This window comes from Acanthopagrus latus, chromosome 7 (assembly GCF_904848185.1).
Source record: "Acanthopagrus latus isolate v.2019 chromosome 7, fAcaLat1.1, whole genome shotgun sequence".
Classification (NCBI taxonomy): Eukaryota; Metazoa; Chordata; class Actinopteri; order Spariformes; family Sparidae; genus Acanthopagrus; species Acanthopagrus latus.
Genome location: NC_051045.1, coordinates 18345250 through 18363411, shown reverse-complemented (window position 1 = coordinate 18363411; position 18162 = coordinate 18345250). Strand labels below are relative to the sequence as shown.

At 43.4% G+C, this 18162-nt stretch overlaps 1 protein-coding gene across 5 annotated transcripts in view; it reads left to right on the top strand.

The window, feature by feature from the left end:
* si:dkey-178k16.1 (band 4.1-like protein 1) overlaps positions 1–18162 on the top strand; it is a 47156-nt gene that overhangs the window by 23419 nt on the left and 5575 nt on the right. For 2 of the 5 annotated variants that reach the window (XM_037103999.1, XM_037104002.1), the window contains 13 exons: positions 2840–2944; positions 4829–4871; positions 5006–5081; positions 7345–7563; positions 7684–7771; positions 7860–8012; positions 9158–9255; positions 10709–10884; positions 11364–11620; positions 12641–12679; positions 13848–13877; positions 15386–15541; positions 15826–16902. In XM_037103999.1, coding sequence (XP_036959894.1) covers positions 2840–2944; positions 4829–4871; positions 5006–5081; positions 7345–7563; positions 7684–7771; positions 7860–8012; positions 9158–9255; positions 10709–10884; positions 11364–11620; positions 12641–12679; positions 13848–13877; positions 15386–15541; positions 15826–16902 — 2517 coding nt within the window. The remainder of the gene's footprint in view (positions 1–2839; positions 2945–4828; positions 4872–5005; positions 5082–7344; positions 7564–7683; positions 7772–7859; positions 8013–9157; positions 9256–10708; positions 10885–11363; positions 11621–12640; positions 12680–13847; positions 13878–15385; positions 15542–15825; positions 16903–18162) is intronic. The other 3 variants (XM_037104000.1, XM_037104003.1, XM_037104001.1) reach the window with 3 other exon arrangements.

Sequence of the window (18162 nt, the reverse complement as noted above, 5' to 3'; positions counted from 1 at the left end):
AACCACTAATGTAAATGTATTTTAATGGGATTTTATGTGATAGACCAACACAAAGTGGTGCATGACTGTGAAGAGGAAGGAAAATGACACATGGTTTTACATTTTTAAAAATAAAAAACTGAAAAGTGTGGCATGCAAAAGCATTCAAAAAGTATTCCCTGACCCTGTCCACAAGACAACTATTAGTCATGCACTCCACAAATCAGGCCTTTATGAAAGAGTGGCAAGAGGAGAGCTGTTGTTGAAACAAAGCCATGCAGTTTGCCACAAGCCATGCGGGGGGTTCAACAAACATGTAGAGGAAGGTGCTCTAGTCAGATGAGACCAAAATTGAAGTTTCTGGCCTAAATCCAAAACGCTATGTGTGGCAGAAAACTAACACTGCACATCACCCTGAACACACCATCCCCACCGTGAAACATGGTGGTGGCAGCATCATGCTGTGGCGATGCTTTTCTTCAGTCTGGTCTGAGTTGGTGGGGAGATGGATGGAGCCAAATACAGGACAATCTTGGAAGAAAACCTGTTAGAGTCTTCAAAAGACTTGAGACTGGGGCAGGTTCACCTTCCAGCAGGACAACGAGCCTAAACATCCAGCCAGAGCTACAATGGAAGGGTTTAGATCAAAGCATATTCATGTGTTACAATGGCCCAGTCAAAGTCCAGACCTGAATCCAATTCAGAATCTCTGGCAAGACTTGAAAATTGCTGTTCAAAGACACTCGCCATCCAATCAGACTAAGCTTGAGCTATTTTGCAAGGAAGCATGGGCAAAAATTTCAGTCTCTATATGTGCATCGCTGGTAGAGACTCACCCCGAAAGACTTGCAGCTGTTATTGCAGCAAAAGGTGGTTCTACACCTTTGACTCAGGGGGGTTAATACTTTTGCACACCACACTTTTCTGTTTTATTTTTAAAAATGTTTCAAAACCATGTGTCATTTTCCTTCCACTTCACAATTATGCACCACTTTGTGTTGGTTTATCACACAAAATCCCATTAAAATACATTTACGTTTGTGGTTGTAACGTAACAAAATGTGGAAAAGTTCAAGGGGGGTGAATACTTTTTCAAGCCACTGTATATAACCGATAGAGTGCACTTCCATGTTAATTGAATGTTACAGTCAATCGTTGAAAGCGCTCAGTGGAACAATTTGGAGCAGTTAATATGTACTGGTCACTTTCTTTTTGACCATATGTGAACAGATTGTCAGGTGACGTGAAAAACGAGACCCTCCTCATCTCAGCTGGTTGCCTACAGAAGGTTTTGGATGATTTTTTTTTTCTGTTAATGCTGCTGGGCTGTGGATTTCTTTGTGAAAGACTCGGGTCGCTGGTTTAGAAATGGAGTCCAGAAACGTAAACTAACGATCTGCTACAACACAGAAATTCCGCGGAACCCCTTTTGATTTAGGTCAATATCCGAGTGTCTCTGTTGCTATTGCGGTCTTTATGGTTTCTCTCTATTTATCTGATTCTGTCCATCCTCTCGCATTTATCAAAGTGACAAAGTTCAGTGGATTTACTTTCTCCGCAGCCAGCCATTAACCCGTTCACACACAGACACACACTCTCAGTGTCCCTCCCCCCTCCTCTTGTTTGCATGGGTGAGGCGCTCAGGCTAAATGGATTCCTAGGATTACACCAAATGGCTGCTAACACAATCAGCCCAACAGAACTAGTTACAGAAATGTGATTGGAGCCAATTGGAGCGACGATAAAATCTCATCAGCAGCTCCTGAATAGGTTGCCATGCTTGGGGGCCCACCTGAGGTGTGTGTTGCAATTTCATTTAGTTGGAAAATCAAATATAAGAAATATAAAAATAAACTGTCTGACTGCAGCCTCTGCCTGTTAATCAGCGATGTTCTCTGCCCACAGCAGCCTCGGCCCAGCAGGTCGCGTGTTGTTAATTGTTTGATTTAGAGACGGATCTCTTCATTACGATTGGTTAATTAGACATTTTTTTAGTTTCTGAGAGGTGTGCCAACTGCGCTGAACAAAGCTTTTTGGTGGCCTTGTAGCACCCGGAGACGGAGGAAGTGAGAGGGCACACACGCACACACAGAAGAGACCCATTACTTCTGTTTCCATGGTAACAGCTGCTTGGTTGCTTTTCCGCCATTGGAGCCAGGTTTCCCTAGGAGATGAATCTGGCGTGTGTGTGTGTGTCTGTGGGTGTGTCTGTGCATTTGTGTGTGGGGAAATAGCTTTTTTTCTTTTTTTGCCAAGGCCGTCTGTGCAACCCACAGAGTCCTTGTTCTCAGCCCCGAAGGACTGGATAGAAAATAGGTGTGGTCTTTGAAATGCCACTGAGGCGAAAAGGCAAATGCTCCCCTTATATAGTCATAGACAGTGTGGCTCCTCCTCCTCAGCAGGAGACTGGGAGCATCTCAGACCGCATTCAGGGTGGATTATTGTGTCCCTGATATTTTTTGTCCTCCTCCTTAGTATCTAAATAAGGAAAATACATCACTGTTAGCTAAGATAATATCCAGATACTATTTCAGTACATATCTACAGAACAAATACATTGTGCTTTTGGTTTATGCCAGCTGATAGTGACAATATAGACACAAAATGTGTGTGTGTGTGGGGGGGGGTCGAACTAACCACTTAGCCAGCAAATGCATCTTTATCAAATTACAATTTGTACGTTGTCCTCTTCTCTGTTATACTGCATGTGTGGCTCATACAACTAACCTGCATACTGTCACCTGCCCACTCACTGTGTGTTCTTATGTTTATATGCATGTCGTGTGTGTGTGTGTGTGTGTGTGTGTGTGTGTGTGTGTGTGTGTGTGTGTGTGTGTGTGTGTGTGTGTGTGTGTTGCAGAAATTTTCAAAGGGCCAGACCCTGCTGGACATGGTGTGTGGCCATCTGAACCTGCTGGAGAGGGACTACTTTGGCCTGACTTTCCAGGACACGGACAACTCCAAGGTCAGACAAACACAAACACATACACAAAGACCTGATTACCTTTTGCTCTCATGTTATTTGTTTTGACTCCCTCCATCCCTATTATTAAGATTTCTCACTGAGGTACATAACATATGGATTAATGAATTCTAAGATCTGTGACTGAACCTTTTGATCCACACTTTCATTTATCCAGCATGCAATAAAGCATTTAATATGAATAAAGGACCCAACAGAATTTGAATCGGTGGTTTACTGGATAGTAATCATAGTATGATTGTTATTGTTATTATCATTATTAAAGATGTCACATTATGCTTTTTGGGTTTTTGCCTTTCCGTTATTGTGTGATGTAGCATTTGTGTGCATGTAAAAGGTCTGAAGGCATGAAAAGTCCACAGCAAAGGGAGTTATTCTCTTCCACAGAAAACTCTGCTCCTGCACTGCCTGCTTTGGAGGCGAGCCTTTACTTCTGTAACTTAGGTGTGTCACTAACAGGCGTTAAATAAATATATTTTTTAAATACATTTTTTATAAATATATTCACTCCAGTCAGTCAGCAGACACACAGTTGCTACTGCTGTAACAGTGGTTTTTTTAGATCACACTACATTGCTCAGCATGACATGCACTACTCCTTTGCCTCTGATTGGCTACATCCTGCCCGTTAAGTAATGCACATGTGTAACTTTTACCAAAGATTGAACCGAGGTGAGATGACTCACTCTGTAGCTGTTAAAACAGAGCGTTCAAGACACAGTGTGAAAAGGCATGCTGAAGCAATGCACCATATGGGATAAATTCATGGGTTTTTTAAAAAGTATGTAAACCTATTTGAAATAAAAGTATGAACCTGAACATTAGTATAATATGAGCTCTTTTATAATTGGCCTATTTGGGGATAATTAAGCCCTTGTGAGCTTTATAGCACAAATGCTACAAAAAATATATTTTCAGTTTGATAATTTTATTTTCTGTTACTACTAGATTAGGTTTTCAGGTTTTTTAGCTTTTGTGCTTTTCGCATGATGTCCAGTGCTGCAGCACTGTACTCCACCTCTGTCTGAAACACTGTTTTAGCTCCTGTCTCTTTAATGCCATCCTCACAAACACCATTCTGCTCTGATTGGTCAGCTCACACACACCTGAGCCAGCACCACTGACAACAACAAAGCAGCTGTGCCTAATCATTTCTTATGTGCCAAACTAGCCTCTAGACATAAATTACGCGAATGTGTGACTCTATAACGTAGTGTGATGTCACAAAGTCACTGAAATCAAGGTGGGACTACTGACGAAGCATTCAGGAGCAGTATCTTCTATGGGAGTGAGGGGTCTCTGTTGGTCTGAACTTTAAAGACCTTTTACATGCAAAAGAACATATATAACAAACAGAAAGAAATGAGGAAAAAAAGCATGATGTCTCCTTTTAATGGATCATTAAGATTTTGTCACCAATTTCTGACCAAATGTCAATCACCCTTCCAGCCAGCCAGCTGTTTTTCCAGGTGTTATAAAGCAGTGAGTCCCTGGTTGCCCTTTTAACTGTGCTTAGGCACTTACAGCCTGAGTGTGGTGTACATGGCCTTTAACCTTTTAAGATGTGATTAGATAGCATGGCCTTTTAAAAATGGTGCACCGGGTCCACAGTGCACCATAAAGCTCGGGTGACATTAAGCAGCGGAAGCGGATTCAACTGGCATTTATATCCCCAATATTGATGCTTCCAGTGTTTATAGGCGCCTTTATCTATTCTCTAGTATCATGAATATATTTCGAGCAGGGAATTTTTTATTTTAAAAAAGGGAATAGCAGTGCTTTAAAGGAGTCTCAAAAATGTGAGGGTGGAGGATTTTGCAGAGGTTGAATTTCTCAAAGGCGATTGTCTCTTTCTCTCCTTATCAGAATTGGTTGGATCCCTCCAAAGAGATTAAGAAGCAAATACGAGGTGAGTGCAGTAGACCCACACAGACACGCACGCACACACACGCACGCACACACGCACACACACACGCACACACACAGTCCTCAAACAGAATTTTAATGAAAAGCAAAACAACCTTGCCGGTGATTTCTCCACAGTTGGTTCGTGGATTTTCGGATTTTCTGTTAAGTTCTACCCTCCGGACCCGTCTGTGCTCATTGAAGACATCACCAGGTAGGACTGAATAGAACAACTTTTGAACCCTTCCTTTGTTTCGGTTGTCTGAAGCTAATATGTTGAGTTGCAATGAGGAGTTTATGGGAAGAACAGAACAGCTAAAAGAGTTGACAATGTAGTGAGCTTAACACACTTCATACAAAAACTCCAGCTTTTGTAGTCACTTGAAGAGATTTAGAAAAGTGTGAAAATCAATTTTATGACAATATAATTAGTGTACCAAAGTCCCCGTCTTTAACAGTTTTTGTATTTCCATTTACTTTGAAAGGAAATCAACATTCAACAGGTGCACCGCGGAAATATTTCACCAGAGCAACCGCTCACTGCTGCCAACTGTAGCTGCTGTTCGCTAGTTAGCTCAGTTAGCCATGCAGCCAGCAGTTTGGACCGGCAACACGAGCTTTGTTGTGTGTGTCCACTTTAAGTTATGTTTTTATGTAGTCAAAGTATTTGAAACCATGATCTCTGCCGAAACCTAACCAAGTAGTTTTCGTGCCTTAACCTGAACAAAGTACGACCATTTCACAAGAACAACCCCGGCACAGGAAGTACTGAACACACTATTGTGACAGATCTTGTTTGAAAAAAAATAAAGAAAATGAGTGTGAGTGTATGTGAATGACTGACATGGAGATACTGTGGGACACTTTATATAGGAAGTGCTGTATCACCCCTGATGAGCGCACCAGCTCTGCCTTCACTGTATGAATGCGTGTGTGAGTGGGTGAACATGACAAGTTTTGTAAAGCACATTGAGCGAGTCGGTACACTAGAAAAGCACTATATAGATAGAAGTCCATTCAAAACACTGTAATCTGTCTAGCAATAAGATGTACAAGAGCAAAAGAAGAGAGAGTAAAACATCTGATAGTCAGTTCAGCAATAAATTAGCAACAAACTAGCCTCAGACAGACAAGTTAGTATAATGGTAGTTAATATAAACTTGGTTAGCTGTCTATTGTGGAAAAACACATGATCAGACAACAAGAACAACACGGTCATTGTGAGAGGGAACATCAGTTGATACTGCTCCAACATGCTCCAGCATCTGAGGAGTAAATACAAAGATGCTTGTCAAGGTTTGCTTTGTTACATTTTCTTCCAAGGTGCATCACCGTTTTCAGAATTAAACTGCTGTGCCAGGAAACGTCCAACTGAGACCAACCACTGGTGGCAGAACAAGCTTTTTTTTATGTTACATGATTGTCTTTGTTCTTGTTGAAAGTCTTCTCAGTCCATATGGGCCGGGTGCCATCTTGTCTAGCACACTTAAATTCATCGACAGCACTTCCTTTTGAAACAATACAGCGACGGCTAAGGATTCTCATTGGAACTACGTTCTACTGAAACTGTAGTCTCTATGAAAGCTGTTTTTGTTTTTTTCAGTATTATTACTTTACAGGTTTCATCACGGTTCATGTTGAGTCTTTTTAACTGAATTTCCACCACAATTCTGTTGGACTGGCGCTGGAATTTCTCAGTGAACGCAATCTGAAAACCTCATCAAATATTAGGAGAAATGGACAAAAGAAAATCCTTTTAAGTAATTTGAGTGGGCTGTTCCAGCTGTGTTCTATTATATTTTTTTGTTGTGCCAGGGCGATAATAAATAGACAATGGTCAAGTTAGAAGTATTGCATCTTTTGTAAATGTTTGCACAGAAGTGAACAAGATTAAGAGTCTGCAGTCAAGGCTAAAATGAAAATTCCATCATTATTGATTCACCCCCATGATGATGACTGTTGCATTCCACAAATCATTTAAAATAATTGAAAATAAGCCTATTGATTTCAAAATACATAATTTACACCATTGACATTGTGTTATTTTAGCTGCGCAGCTAAAAGTGTTAGCACACGCCACTTTCCGAAGTAGGTGCACAAGCTCGACTGCATCAAGGAGCACAATGACAGCGCCAATGTTCTGATGTTCAGCAGGTTCAATGTTTAGCCCGTTCATTATCTAAGTTTAGTGTGTGAGCATGCTAACATTTGTTAATTAGCACTAACCAAACAGTAGAGGCTGAATGTCATTAGTTCTGCAGGAATGTGTTCATACAACAGTTGGACAAACTAACAGTAGTCTGGTGAGGCTTTAAATGAAAGAGGGGATCGCCAAAGTCATTCTCTCTTCCATCCAATAGCTGTTGAGATATTTCGGTCCGTACCAGTGTGGTGGACATGCAAACACACGGGCATTGCTGTCCCCAGAGCCTTGAAGTGAAGCGTCAGCAGCATTTCCACCTCCCGTGTCTCTTCAGGTACTACCTGTGCCTGCAGCTGAGGGACGACATCCTGTCCGGTCGCCTGCCCTGCTCATTCGTCACTCACGCCCTTCTTGGCTCCTACACCGTCCAGGCCGAGCTGGGAGACTACGAGCCGGAGGAACACGGCCCCGACTACGTCAGCGACTTCCGCTTCGCGCCCAACCAGACACGTGAGCTGGAGGAGAGAGTGATGGAGCTGCACCATAACTACAGGTTAGAGAAAAATATGACTCCGCTAATTAAATTGAATGCCATGCGGATAATGAGAAATGCCGGGGTTTTTGATTTGTGGGATGAATATGAAAGAGGCGATGAATCTTGTGTGGCATTCAGGGGAATGAGTCCTGCAGAGGCTGAGGTGAACTTCCTGGAAAATGCCAAGAAGCTCTCGATGTATGGAGTGGACCTGCATCATGCTAAGGTACACAGATAAAACTTAAGCGCTCACAGCCTTTTTTTTCCATCATTCGACAAACTTTTGTCAGAGGTTTTGGTGGTGCTCTCTCCAGGATTCGGAAGGAATCGACATAATGCTCGGCGTGAGCGCCAATGGTCTGCTCATCTACCGAGACCGCCTACGGATCAATCGATTTGCCTGGCCAAAAATCCTCAAGATCTCCTATAAAAGAAGCAACTTCTACATCAAGATCCGCCCAGGAGAGGTAAATAAAAAAAAGGATCTTGTCTGTTGCATCTTGCCTGACTGAAGAGTTCACTGCACAATTATTGCATGTACAGTCCCCCTAGAACGGCTCACTTTGGTAGAGCAGATGCAAGTGGAATAAAGGATGATCTGGTGAAAGAGCCAGCTCCACGTTTCTATTTCATGGTTTCACAGTTGTTAAAATTACATTATTGTCTCTCTTGAGACGTCGCGAGCAGCATAAATAGCCATTTCATGGTTCGGTAAAAGTGTTACTTCTGTGATTTATCTGCAGAGCGCCATGTGACAAGTGACGGGGAGGATTTTTTTCTCTCCAGACAGTATTTATAGCCCCTCGGAGTTCTTAAAGATTAGGCTGATAGGTCGTGTTTTCATTCTTCTCCTCCTCCTCCACTTCCTCCTCTACGGTGATGTTAAAGTGATTAGCCAGTCATGAGGATTTGCACTTTTCATCAAGGATTTTACTTGCAAATGTTTGAGCCACATTATGTGCGCTCTGATTTTTATACTTTCTGAAAATTATTATGATTTGCTGTTTTTTCTCTGGCCTGCGGGGCCTGTGCCGTGTGTTTTATATCCACTGTTAAACTGACACTGACATCTTCACAGTGAACAGCAGCGAGTCCGTTCTGTGCATCTGCTTTGTTCTGCACATCCATCCTCTTAAGCCAGCCGTCACTTCAGATTTGCCTGGAGGGTCATCATTGTGTTTTTAAAGCTCTTTTTAGTTTAAACTCTCCCCACAGATGCCTTTTTTTTTTTTTGCACATGGAACAAAAGTTGGCTTTTCTCTCGTGAACGGACCATCTTAATGTTGAAAGACCTGTTATATTGCTAATAACATATTGATCCGAGAGCGTCTTTTTCTGTTCACACTGTTGAGCATTTGATGGAGCGAGCGCAAGAACGTCTAATTTGTGGGTTGGTTAGAGATGGAAAATCCACCTGACGTGGCAGCAGGAGACACGGGGAATATATCTCCAAACAGAAAAACAACATTGATTTTTCCACTGCCGCGGAGTAAACACAATTTACCCTGCCACCTTCCCGCCATCTTGCCCCGCACTCGTTCCCCTCACTCTCCTTTTCTTCTTCCCCCTCCTCCTCCTCCTCCTCCTCCACTCCCTTCCCCTCACCGCTCAGTACGAACAGTTTGAGAGCACCATAGGCTTCAAGCTGCCCAACCACCGGGCCTCGAAGCGACTGTGGAAGGTCTGCATTGAGCACCACACCTTCTTCAGGTAGGACTCACCGATCCACAGACTGACACACCGTTTTCTGTCCCTGCATGGAAGTGTTAACACATCGCACAGGATAGCACTCACTCTTACTGCAGCTGTGGTGATTACTTCACCATTAATGCTAACACCTTTCCCTCGCGGGTGCTGGAGTTCTGTACAGTTTCCTCATGAGGAAACAATTAATCATCGTAAAACACAGACGGCACTGGGGTGTAGTCTAGGGTAAGGTAAAGTGCATTTCAGCCTACTGTAAGTAAGTGCAAGTGCCTATTTATTTAACAAGCTGATAGCTGTTGGAACAAATTGATGCTTGTAGCTATTTGTATTCATCCTCCATATATTAAAACAAGTCCTGAAGGGAGAGCGTGAATTTAGAGAGAAGGATGGCATGGACTATCTACAGATCACCTCCCTGGAATCATTTGTGCAGTCTAGCCTTTAAAGAAAGGTTCCTGAAGAGGAGAGGATCATTTGCTACTAATTATAAGGAAAGTGGTGGCTTTTTTTCCCAGACCAGACGTGTAATTCATCAATTTCAGTTAACACCTGTAAGCTGTAGGCCCTTTTAGTCACACTTACATACAGCCCTGATTCCCCAAAAAGTTAGGACGCTGCATGAGTGCAACTTTGTGGCTTAACTTTATAGGCCAGCCAAGAAATCCATAGGTGTTCCAATAATAACTGTTGGTTTAAATTAATATCTGAGAGTCCTTTCAGTCAACGTAGATGAGAAGATCAATACCACTCTCACATCTGTGCATGCAGCAGGGCAATAGTTAGCTTTGTTACGACTAGCAACAGGTCAGCAGCTGTCTAAAGGTGACAAATTCTGCTTACCAGCACCTCTAAAGCTTATAAATGAACACGGTATATCCTGTCAGTTTAACACCAAAGTGTAAAAGTGCCAAATGTTGTGGTTTTGTGGGGCCAGGCTATTTCTTGGCCAGGCACGGCAACTTCCTGGAGTCCTGGCTGGCAGCCTCACAGCGAGGACGAGACGTGAGGTTACTTCAGAGGTGATGGTTTAGCTGTTGTTCAGTCTGGACAGAACCAGGCTGGCTGTTTGCCCCCATTTCCAGTCTTTGTGCTATTTGAAGCTAACCAGCTGGTGGTTGTTTCAAAATTGCGGCACAGACATGAGAGTGGCATCTTTTGTCATCTAACTCTTGCCAAGAAAGCAAACAGCATATTTTCCAAAATGTCAAACTGAAATGTCTAAGCTGTTCTCTCGAGAGAATCCCAAATCCCCAACTAAAACAATGAAAAAAAAAAGAAAAAGAAAAACCCTCTGTACTTTATCATTTTCCCTCAATCATACACGCTGTAGTTTTCAGGAAACTTCACAGGGAATTATTAGGTAATAATGGAGCAGTAAAATTCAGCTTTGTGTTAAGTAAGCGATGTTAACAAGGAGGATTCGTGGTTGATTGACACAAACTGAACCTTCCTGCAGGTTGGTTTCCCCAGAGCCGCCTCCCAAGGGCTTCCTGGTGATTGGCTCCAAGTTCCGCTACAGCGGGCGGACCCAAGCCCAGACCAGACAGGCCAGCGCTCTGATTGACAGGCCTGCCCCACAGTTCGATAGGTCTGTTAGCAAGAGGTACCTGCTGCCCCGGAGCATCGATGGAGGTAAGAATCTCGACTATTGACCCTTTTTACATCAGTCATTTTGACTTGCCAGAGCAGGAAAAGCACAGGTGTTAACTGTTAACCAGGGCTCCATTCCATTTAGTGTCCCAATAAATCATATCAGTGAGCGAGCATGCCATTACCAGAGCCACACACCTAGCTCGTCTAAGTGGAATGTTTGATGGTTTTCCTGCTTCAACAAGTCAAAATGTCTGCTCCACTCTCCACACTGAGATCTACTCTTATTTCAATAAAACCATTTTTAAAAAATGGATTGATGGGTGGATAGAAAAACATACATGTAAACACACAGTTTTAAAGCGAGTGCCTACTGAAGCTCTGACAGCTTCTGTTGTCAGAGCCTGACATTCCTTTCCAAATACAGAACTGAAGGCAGTTTATAACTTCATAAAGCCCGGTGATATATCTGACACTGGCGTCCAGGTGGTTGATGCTTTCCTCTCTTCATACTTCACCAGCCTCAGCCCTGGGCGACAGTATGGACCAGCTGTCGCAGCGCAGCTCCAGTGAGCGCACACAGTTCATGTCGAGAGAAGACCTGGACCAAGAGGGCAGTCTGGACCTGGACCACGAACAGTACCACTATCACGACCAGGACCAGGACCAGTACACGGATCAGGAGCTGGAGCAGCATGACCTTCAGGACCAAGATCAGGGTCAGAGGCAGACTCAGGGTGCCAACATGTCAACGCCCACCAAGACTTTGGAGCTTAAGGTACAAGATGAGAGGATAGTACACTGCTCACATACACAGAAATCTGGCTTAGAACAAAAACACCTGCTCACAGTGTGAACGAATTACAGTCACTGAGCCACAGCCATTAAATAAAGAGATGATATCTAAAATATCCACATGAAAATGTCAAAAACAACTAGATCAATATTATAACTTTGTGAAGTTGTGTACTTACATTAAACGGGCAATTGGCAGTCTGTTTAGTTTATACTCAAAACAAATAGGTGGCAGCACCTCACTAGAATACCTGTTGGTCACCGGTCAATTCAACGCAATTCAATTAAATTCAAAATATTTTATTTGTCCCTGTACGCAGTAGTTGTAGTCCACCCCCCCTTTAGATGCTTAAACTTCTGGGAAAACACAGTCAAAAACATATACTGTATATGAATGATAAACAACAGACAATATGTCAGGAAGTATGAAAAATAAAGCGGTGAAATGGCTAGCTAGCTGCTCCATTGTCAATAAACATGACTACCTGTAATGTGAATAAAACGTTTCATTACCCTGTCCATGAACATTTCTACCATCAGCGTCGTTTAACAGCAAGGACTACAACTCCCATGATCCCACCAACTTCACAATGTCATCAAACTCACCTGATAGATGAAATATTTCCTTAGTAAAACAAAACATAAAAAAGAAGCTCTTTTGGCTCATTTAAAGAAATACACCACAGTTGTCGCTCCCCAAGTCGCACAAATCCCTCATCTTCTAACCACCACTCTCCATCCCTCTGCCTCACATTCCTTTTCATTTAAGACTGTCGGCACCATCTCTACTTCTTCTCTATTTGGCCTAACTTCCCTTTCTTCCGCTCCTCTTCAGATTTCTCAGTATGACTCCTCTCTTTTCTCCATCTCTTAAAAGAATCTAACGTGATAGTTTGCTACCCAGCATCCTACCGCTAACAGTTCTTCTCTCCTCCCTGCTGTAATGTTAACACACTCTGCTGACCTCTGCTCTCTCCTCTCTGACACTGTTCCTCTCCTGCAGGGTGAGGAGGCAGGCTCGCCTATTGACTCAAAACCAGAGGTATTTTGGCCTTGGACCTCAGTGTCTGTGTGTGGTGTTTGGTTGTCGCAGGTCATGCACCCATACTGTGTGTTTGTTAAACACAACTTATCCTTTTTTTGATTGTTTGTCTCCGGAGGGAATGTTACCTTTTTTTTTTTTTCCACGTCATGACTTCCTGGATTCTACCAAGTATTATCCATGGAAACTGCATGAATATATCTACACATGAATGGACGCAAAAACATCTGATCAACAGGCCTTTTCTGTTCGTTTTGCGTGTCCGCCTGCTGAAAAATTGTTTCTGTGGAAATTTATATTAGATTTTCTACCCGCTGTGATTTCAAGCGTGGCACTGCAGTGGCAGACGCTTTCCGGCTTTCTTTTGCAATCGTCAACACATGTTCACACTTATGATTTTTTAACAGTGTCCCTGTGTGAAATTAGAGGAATTGATTGTTTTTAACAGGATAAACAGATGGCCCTTAAGCACTGTTGGTAATTCAGTGAATCGGTTGTTCCCCAGACGACAGATCTCCTGGTGCTGTGGCGGAGATGTGTAGACATGTTGCCGATTTATTTAATTATTAATTATTTTTAGATTATTTTCATGCAGCAGCCTTTCTAGATTTATTCTTACAGATGCTTACATTAATATACTTTTCTTATTCATATGGTTTAAGTGATTCCAGTGTATCTAGACTCGTCTTATTCCTGTGCACGTTTGTGTGGAAGTGTTATTAACTACTGCAGGAAATGGAGGCGTTGCATTAGCCACTAAACGGTCTGTTCATTTGTGGTTTTGTTAATGCCTTCTCACCAAACCTTTGGATGAAGAAGTATGGGAATAATCCCCCTCTCCAAGCACTTCTGTTCAGTCAATATGAGAGTGCATTAATTATCAATTGGCCGACACTGGAATGGATTGTCCCTGTCTTCTTGGCAGAACATTAAACGGCTTAACGGCTCTTAGTCTGAAGCCCCCGACGGTGTCAATTGTTTCTGTTTGTCTGTCTGTCCGTCCGGCCGCCTGCCTTTTTGACTCACCTGCAGCACTTTACCTCTTTGTCTCTGCACGCATCTGTTCTCCAACCTCCCCTCACCCCGGTCCTCCTCCCTCCTGCTTTGCTCAAAACCCTTCACTTCATGTCACTTGCCCCACCTCGGGCTCCCTCGTCTGTCGGACAAGGATCTGGCCACCCCTCGGCACAAACAGGAGGTACTGCTTGTCCTCTATATTTGGCATGTGCTGTGTGTGTGACCCTCATCAGGCGTGCTGTGATATCTTATGCATAACTGTGACTGTCAGCCACTGTTAGAGCAGCAGCAACAGTGATGGAGTTCATGTTGAAACATTCAGGCTGTTTTTTTTTTCGTGCGTTTTGTTCGGCGCGCCACTTTCTTTGATGCAGTGTCATAGTTTTGCATGTCAGTTTCTCAGTTCAACTGTTTTTTTGTTTCACTTCTAGACTTACAAATAATTAAAGTGTCAAGGAGTTTGACACTTTTTTCTTCATCTTCCAAAGACAGTTAGGTTCTCACTCTGGCAGAGTGCAAATGGTTATCTATTATAATGCCCAAGATGCAGCAGTTGACAGTTCACCCCAAAATCCTCCTTCTGTTTATGTGAGTTGCTGAGTTTTGCAGATATTAGCCATGGAGATGTCTCTTAAATATAACAGATTAGATGGCACTTGTGATGCTCAGAGCAGCAGAAGTTAGCTAAGGCTAAAGAGGACGCACTTAATGTTTAAATTCTGGTCTGTCACAAGCACCAGCCTCTCGTCCAAGAGTAGATACGTGCTTCCTGATGCTGTAGAGAGAAATTAGTTCCTATCTGAAAACCCCCACCCAATTTTCAGTAACCAGGTCATGACTTCTACTTCTAGATGCTTCTAGATGCTCACATACTTTACTGCTCAAAAACACACTGGTTTTCTCATACTGACCAGAACTGCAGCTCTGTATTCCCCCTCTGTCTGAATCTGTTTTAGCTCCTGTCTCTTTAAGGCCCACCTCCTGAATACTAAGTCTCCTCTGACTGGTCAGCTCAGACACGCCTGAGCTAACAGTGACAGAGCAGCTGAGCTAAATTAATTCTTACGTGCCAAACTAGCTGTGAATGTCTGACATGGTGATGTACTGTGATGTCACAAAGTCACAAAATTAAAGGCGGGATTACTGGCGAGGCGTTTCAGGAGCATTGTTTTTTGTGGGAGAGAGGAGCTCCTCTCAGTGCTGACTTTTACCCGCACAAGAACTTATAAAACATAGAAGGAAAGGGGAAACGTATCTCCTTTAAGCACCATGTCAGAGTGCCATGTAGTTCTGTTATATTCAAGATAAGACCGATGTCTCTACAACTCTGCAATACACAGCAGAACTATAGATGGATAAACAGCACTTCAGGTAAGTTGAACAATCTGTATTCTTGATTTTGGGGCTGACCTGTCCCCTTGAACGTACAGACCTTATATTGAATGGCTTTTTGTCTACAAGGCTGCACAGTTATAGAAAGAAATGTCTATAAAAAAAACTCATGAACTGGTTATCATACAGCATTTAGTTCATCATTCAGCAAAGACAGGGAAAAACAAAACAGGAAGCAGACAATCACACACCACACCCTCGTCAGATTTGAAATTATCTACAAATGACTAGAATGAATGAAAGCAAGTGAGATCATGTTAATTTGTGTCAATATTGTGCCCTCCACCGTGTAAGCAGCAGTTCCTGGATAAGCCAGAAGATGTGATACAAAAGCACCAGGCCAGCATCAACGAGCTGAAGAGGGCTCTGAGGCAGCCCAACAGCAAGATGGCCCAGAGGGAGAAACGCCTCTCCTCAGTTACTCCTCCTGGAGGAACCCCCGAGCGCAAACAAGTAAGAACGACGTCCCATTCCCGAGTCACTTTATACAATTAGTCTCTATGTGTTATGACCTTCTGTAAATGTTATTTCGGTCAACCTTTCCCCAATATGTCTACTCCTCTGATTCCATTGAGCCGAAAATCAGATCAAACATCCTAAAATCTTTGCACAGTCGTAGTCGTAGGTTCCCCAGTTAATCACTCCACAGTAATTAATTGGGGCATCAATGGCATCACAAATGGCAGAGCAGTGTATCTAGCTAGGCTAATGCAACTGTCTACTCTATGTCAACATAGGCGACCGGTGAGACCAAATTGATTGACAAGCAGGATGCTTATGAAGGAGCGCTGGACTCTAAACTGGAAAAGAGTAAGAGCTCCTCTGTGGGTAGAGGCGCATTCTCTGTGACGCCCCGGACTGAAGCAAATGTGAACACTTGTCAGACACCCAGGGACTCTTTAAAATCTAGACCCGGAACGTCTCCCAAACAGGAAACAGACTTTAAAAAAACAGGACAAACTGACGTGAACCCGATGGACAAAATGGTAGCAGCTAACGGGCATGTCGATTCTGTACTAGGGAGGAACGTCTTTCACGAAAACGGGTATGGATCTTCACCTGACAAACAGAGGAGCGCGACGATCAGCAGAGATCCGAGGCATTGTCAGTATGAGTCTCATCAAGAGATACCGAAGGCTTTTGAAACTCCGGCGGCTGTCGATTCTCTCCCACAGGGCAACAGCACTAGAACTGAGAGTGACGCGATGCATTGTGAGAAGATTGAAGACCAGAGCCCTACAGGAGCGAGAGATTACAGCAAAACAGGGAGCTCGCACTCAGAAGTTGCCAAAATAGTGCCTCTCAAGCCGCAGCGGTCAAAGAAGTCTTTGAATAAAGAGAACAAAGGTGCGCACCCTCAAACTCAAAGCCAGTACGAAAGAGGCGTCTCCGCTGCGACGGGGGACGTACACATGACACAATCAAAAGATGGATTCTGTGAGTCAGGAAGGAGAGGGGACGATAATACTGTAGCGCAGTCTGCCACAGAAGTTGTCAAGGAAAATGCAGGTGCTGCCAGATACCGCGAGGAAGCCGCCACGTCGCATCAGCAGCAGCCTCTGCATCAGCAGATCAAGAAGGAGCTGACGGCGGGACAAAGTCATTGGACGAGAGGAAGCATGGTGCACGACGACCATTTTCAAAACTCGGAGTTCAAAGAGATCCTCCTCTCAGGCCCCAGATTCCCACCAACAGCTCCCCCCCGGACTCTCCCTCTGAAGACACAGTGGTCCCGAGACAGACAGAGCAACATGGATAACAGCCACGTCCACCACAGGACGCCCGGCCAAGAAACAGCCAAGAGGAAGCAAGCGGTAAAACCATCTGCCCCCCCCAACCTGTTTGTCCATCATAGGAAAGTTAAAAAAAAAAAAAAAAAAAACATTGCATGAGCTTCAGGCGATGTCGATCTTGTTTTTCACCATCAAAAAATACCCCTCTCCCAAAAAAAAAAAAAAAAAAAAAAGAATCACACACACATTCTTCAGAACTCATGTGGCTGTGTATGAGAAAGCAAAAGATCACGTTCCTCCACATCGCATCATTGGCCCAGAGGGCTTTTTTGCTTTCCCCCCCTCCGCAAAAGCTTGACATCTGCTTGGCCATTTTCAGAACGCTGCGGGCCTTTAAGCAAAGTTCGCAATGCTTAAGCTTCAGGCGTCCCCTTGTTTGCCCCCACCTAAACTTTCTCACGTTAACACCCGGGTCTCTCCTTCCAACATCCTCACGGGATAAAGGTGGCTGCTGTTGCAAGGAGCCCAAGACCTTTTTCCACCATTTTTCTTTGAAACCTCTTATTCACATAATTTAGATCCTTTTTTTAAAAATCGTAAATGGCTGAGAAGGGCATTTGATCCAAATGTTCTGCCTTGGCACCTCTGTAGCGATAGCAGAAAATGAAAAAGGCGATTAGATGTAATCACAGGCTGCAGAGCTGCCAACCCTCTTCAGGGCTCAGGCATTCATACGCTGCATTTACGAATATGAATACCTCGTTCCTGCAAGGGATTCTGAAAAGTCTAACCTCTCAGTGCATGGCATTTTCTAGCACTTGCAGTCATTTTAATGATGTCAGCCTGTGAAGTATCTCCTTTGTGCATGCTTCTGACAGTAGCCTTTAGCTTTTCAGACTCTGGGAATTCTAAGATGTGTTTATTGTGCAAGTTTAACACAAGCCCTGGAGTCTGGGGGACACATTTTTGTAAGTTGTATAGCACTGAGCTCTAGCCAGGCTGAAAACAACTTGTTTAAAAAGTGCAAGTACGGACCAAGGTGGTCGTTTTCCTCTGACATCACATTCAATGTTCATACTGCTGCATTGCCAGTTTCACATAAATGTAGGGAATCTGAAAAATCATCATCATTTCACTGCTTTACAGTTGATCAGCAGCTGGAATGATGATGCACCGTGAAAACCCAGAGGCACATGTGGTCATATTTTAGAGTAAAACAAGACACTTGATACCAATACCAAGTATATTGTTTTACACTGGAATATGTTCCTCCAGATTTAAATATCAATCATCTCTTTCTTTGCTGATCAAACGAGAATCATTGACATGACAACAGTTTGT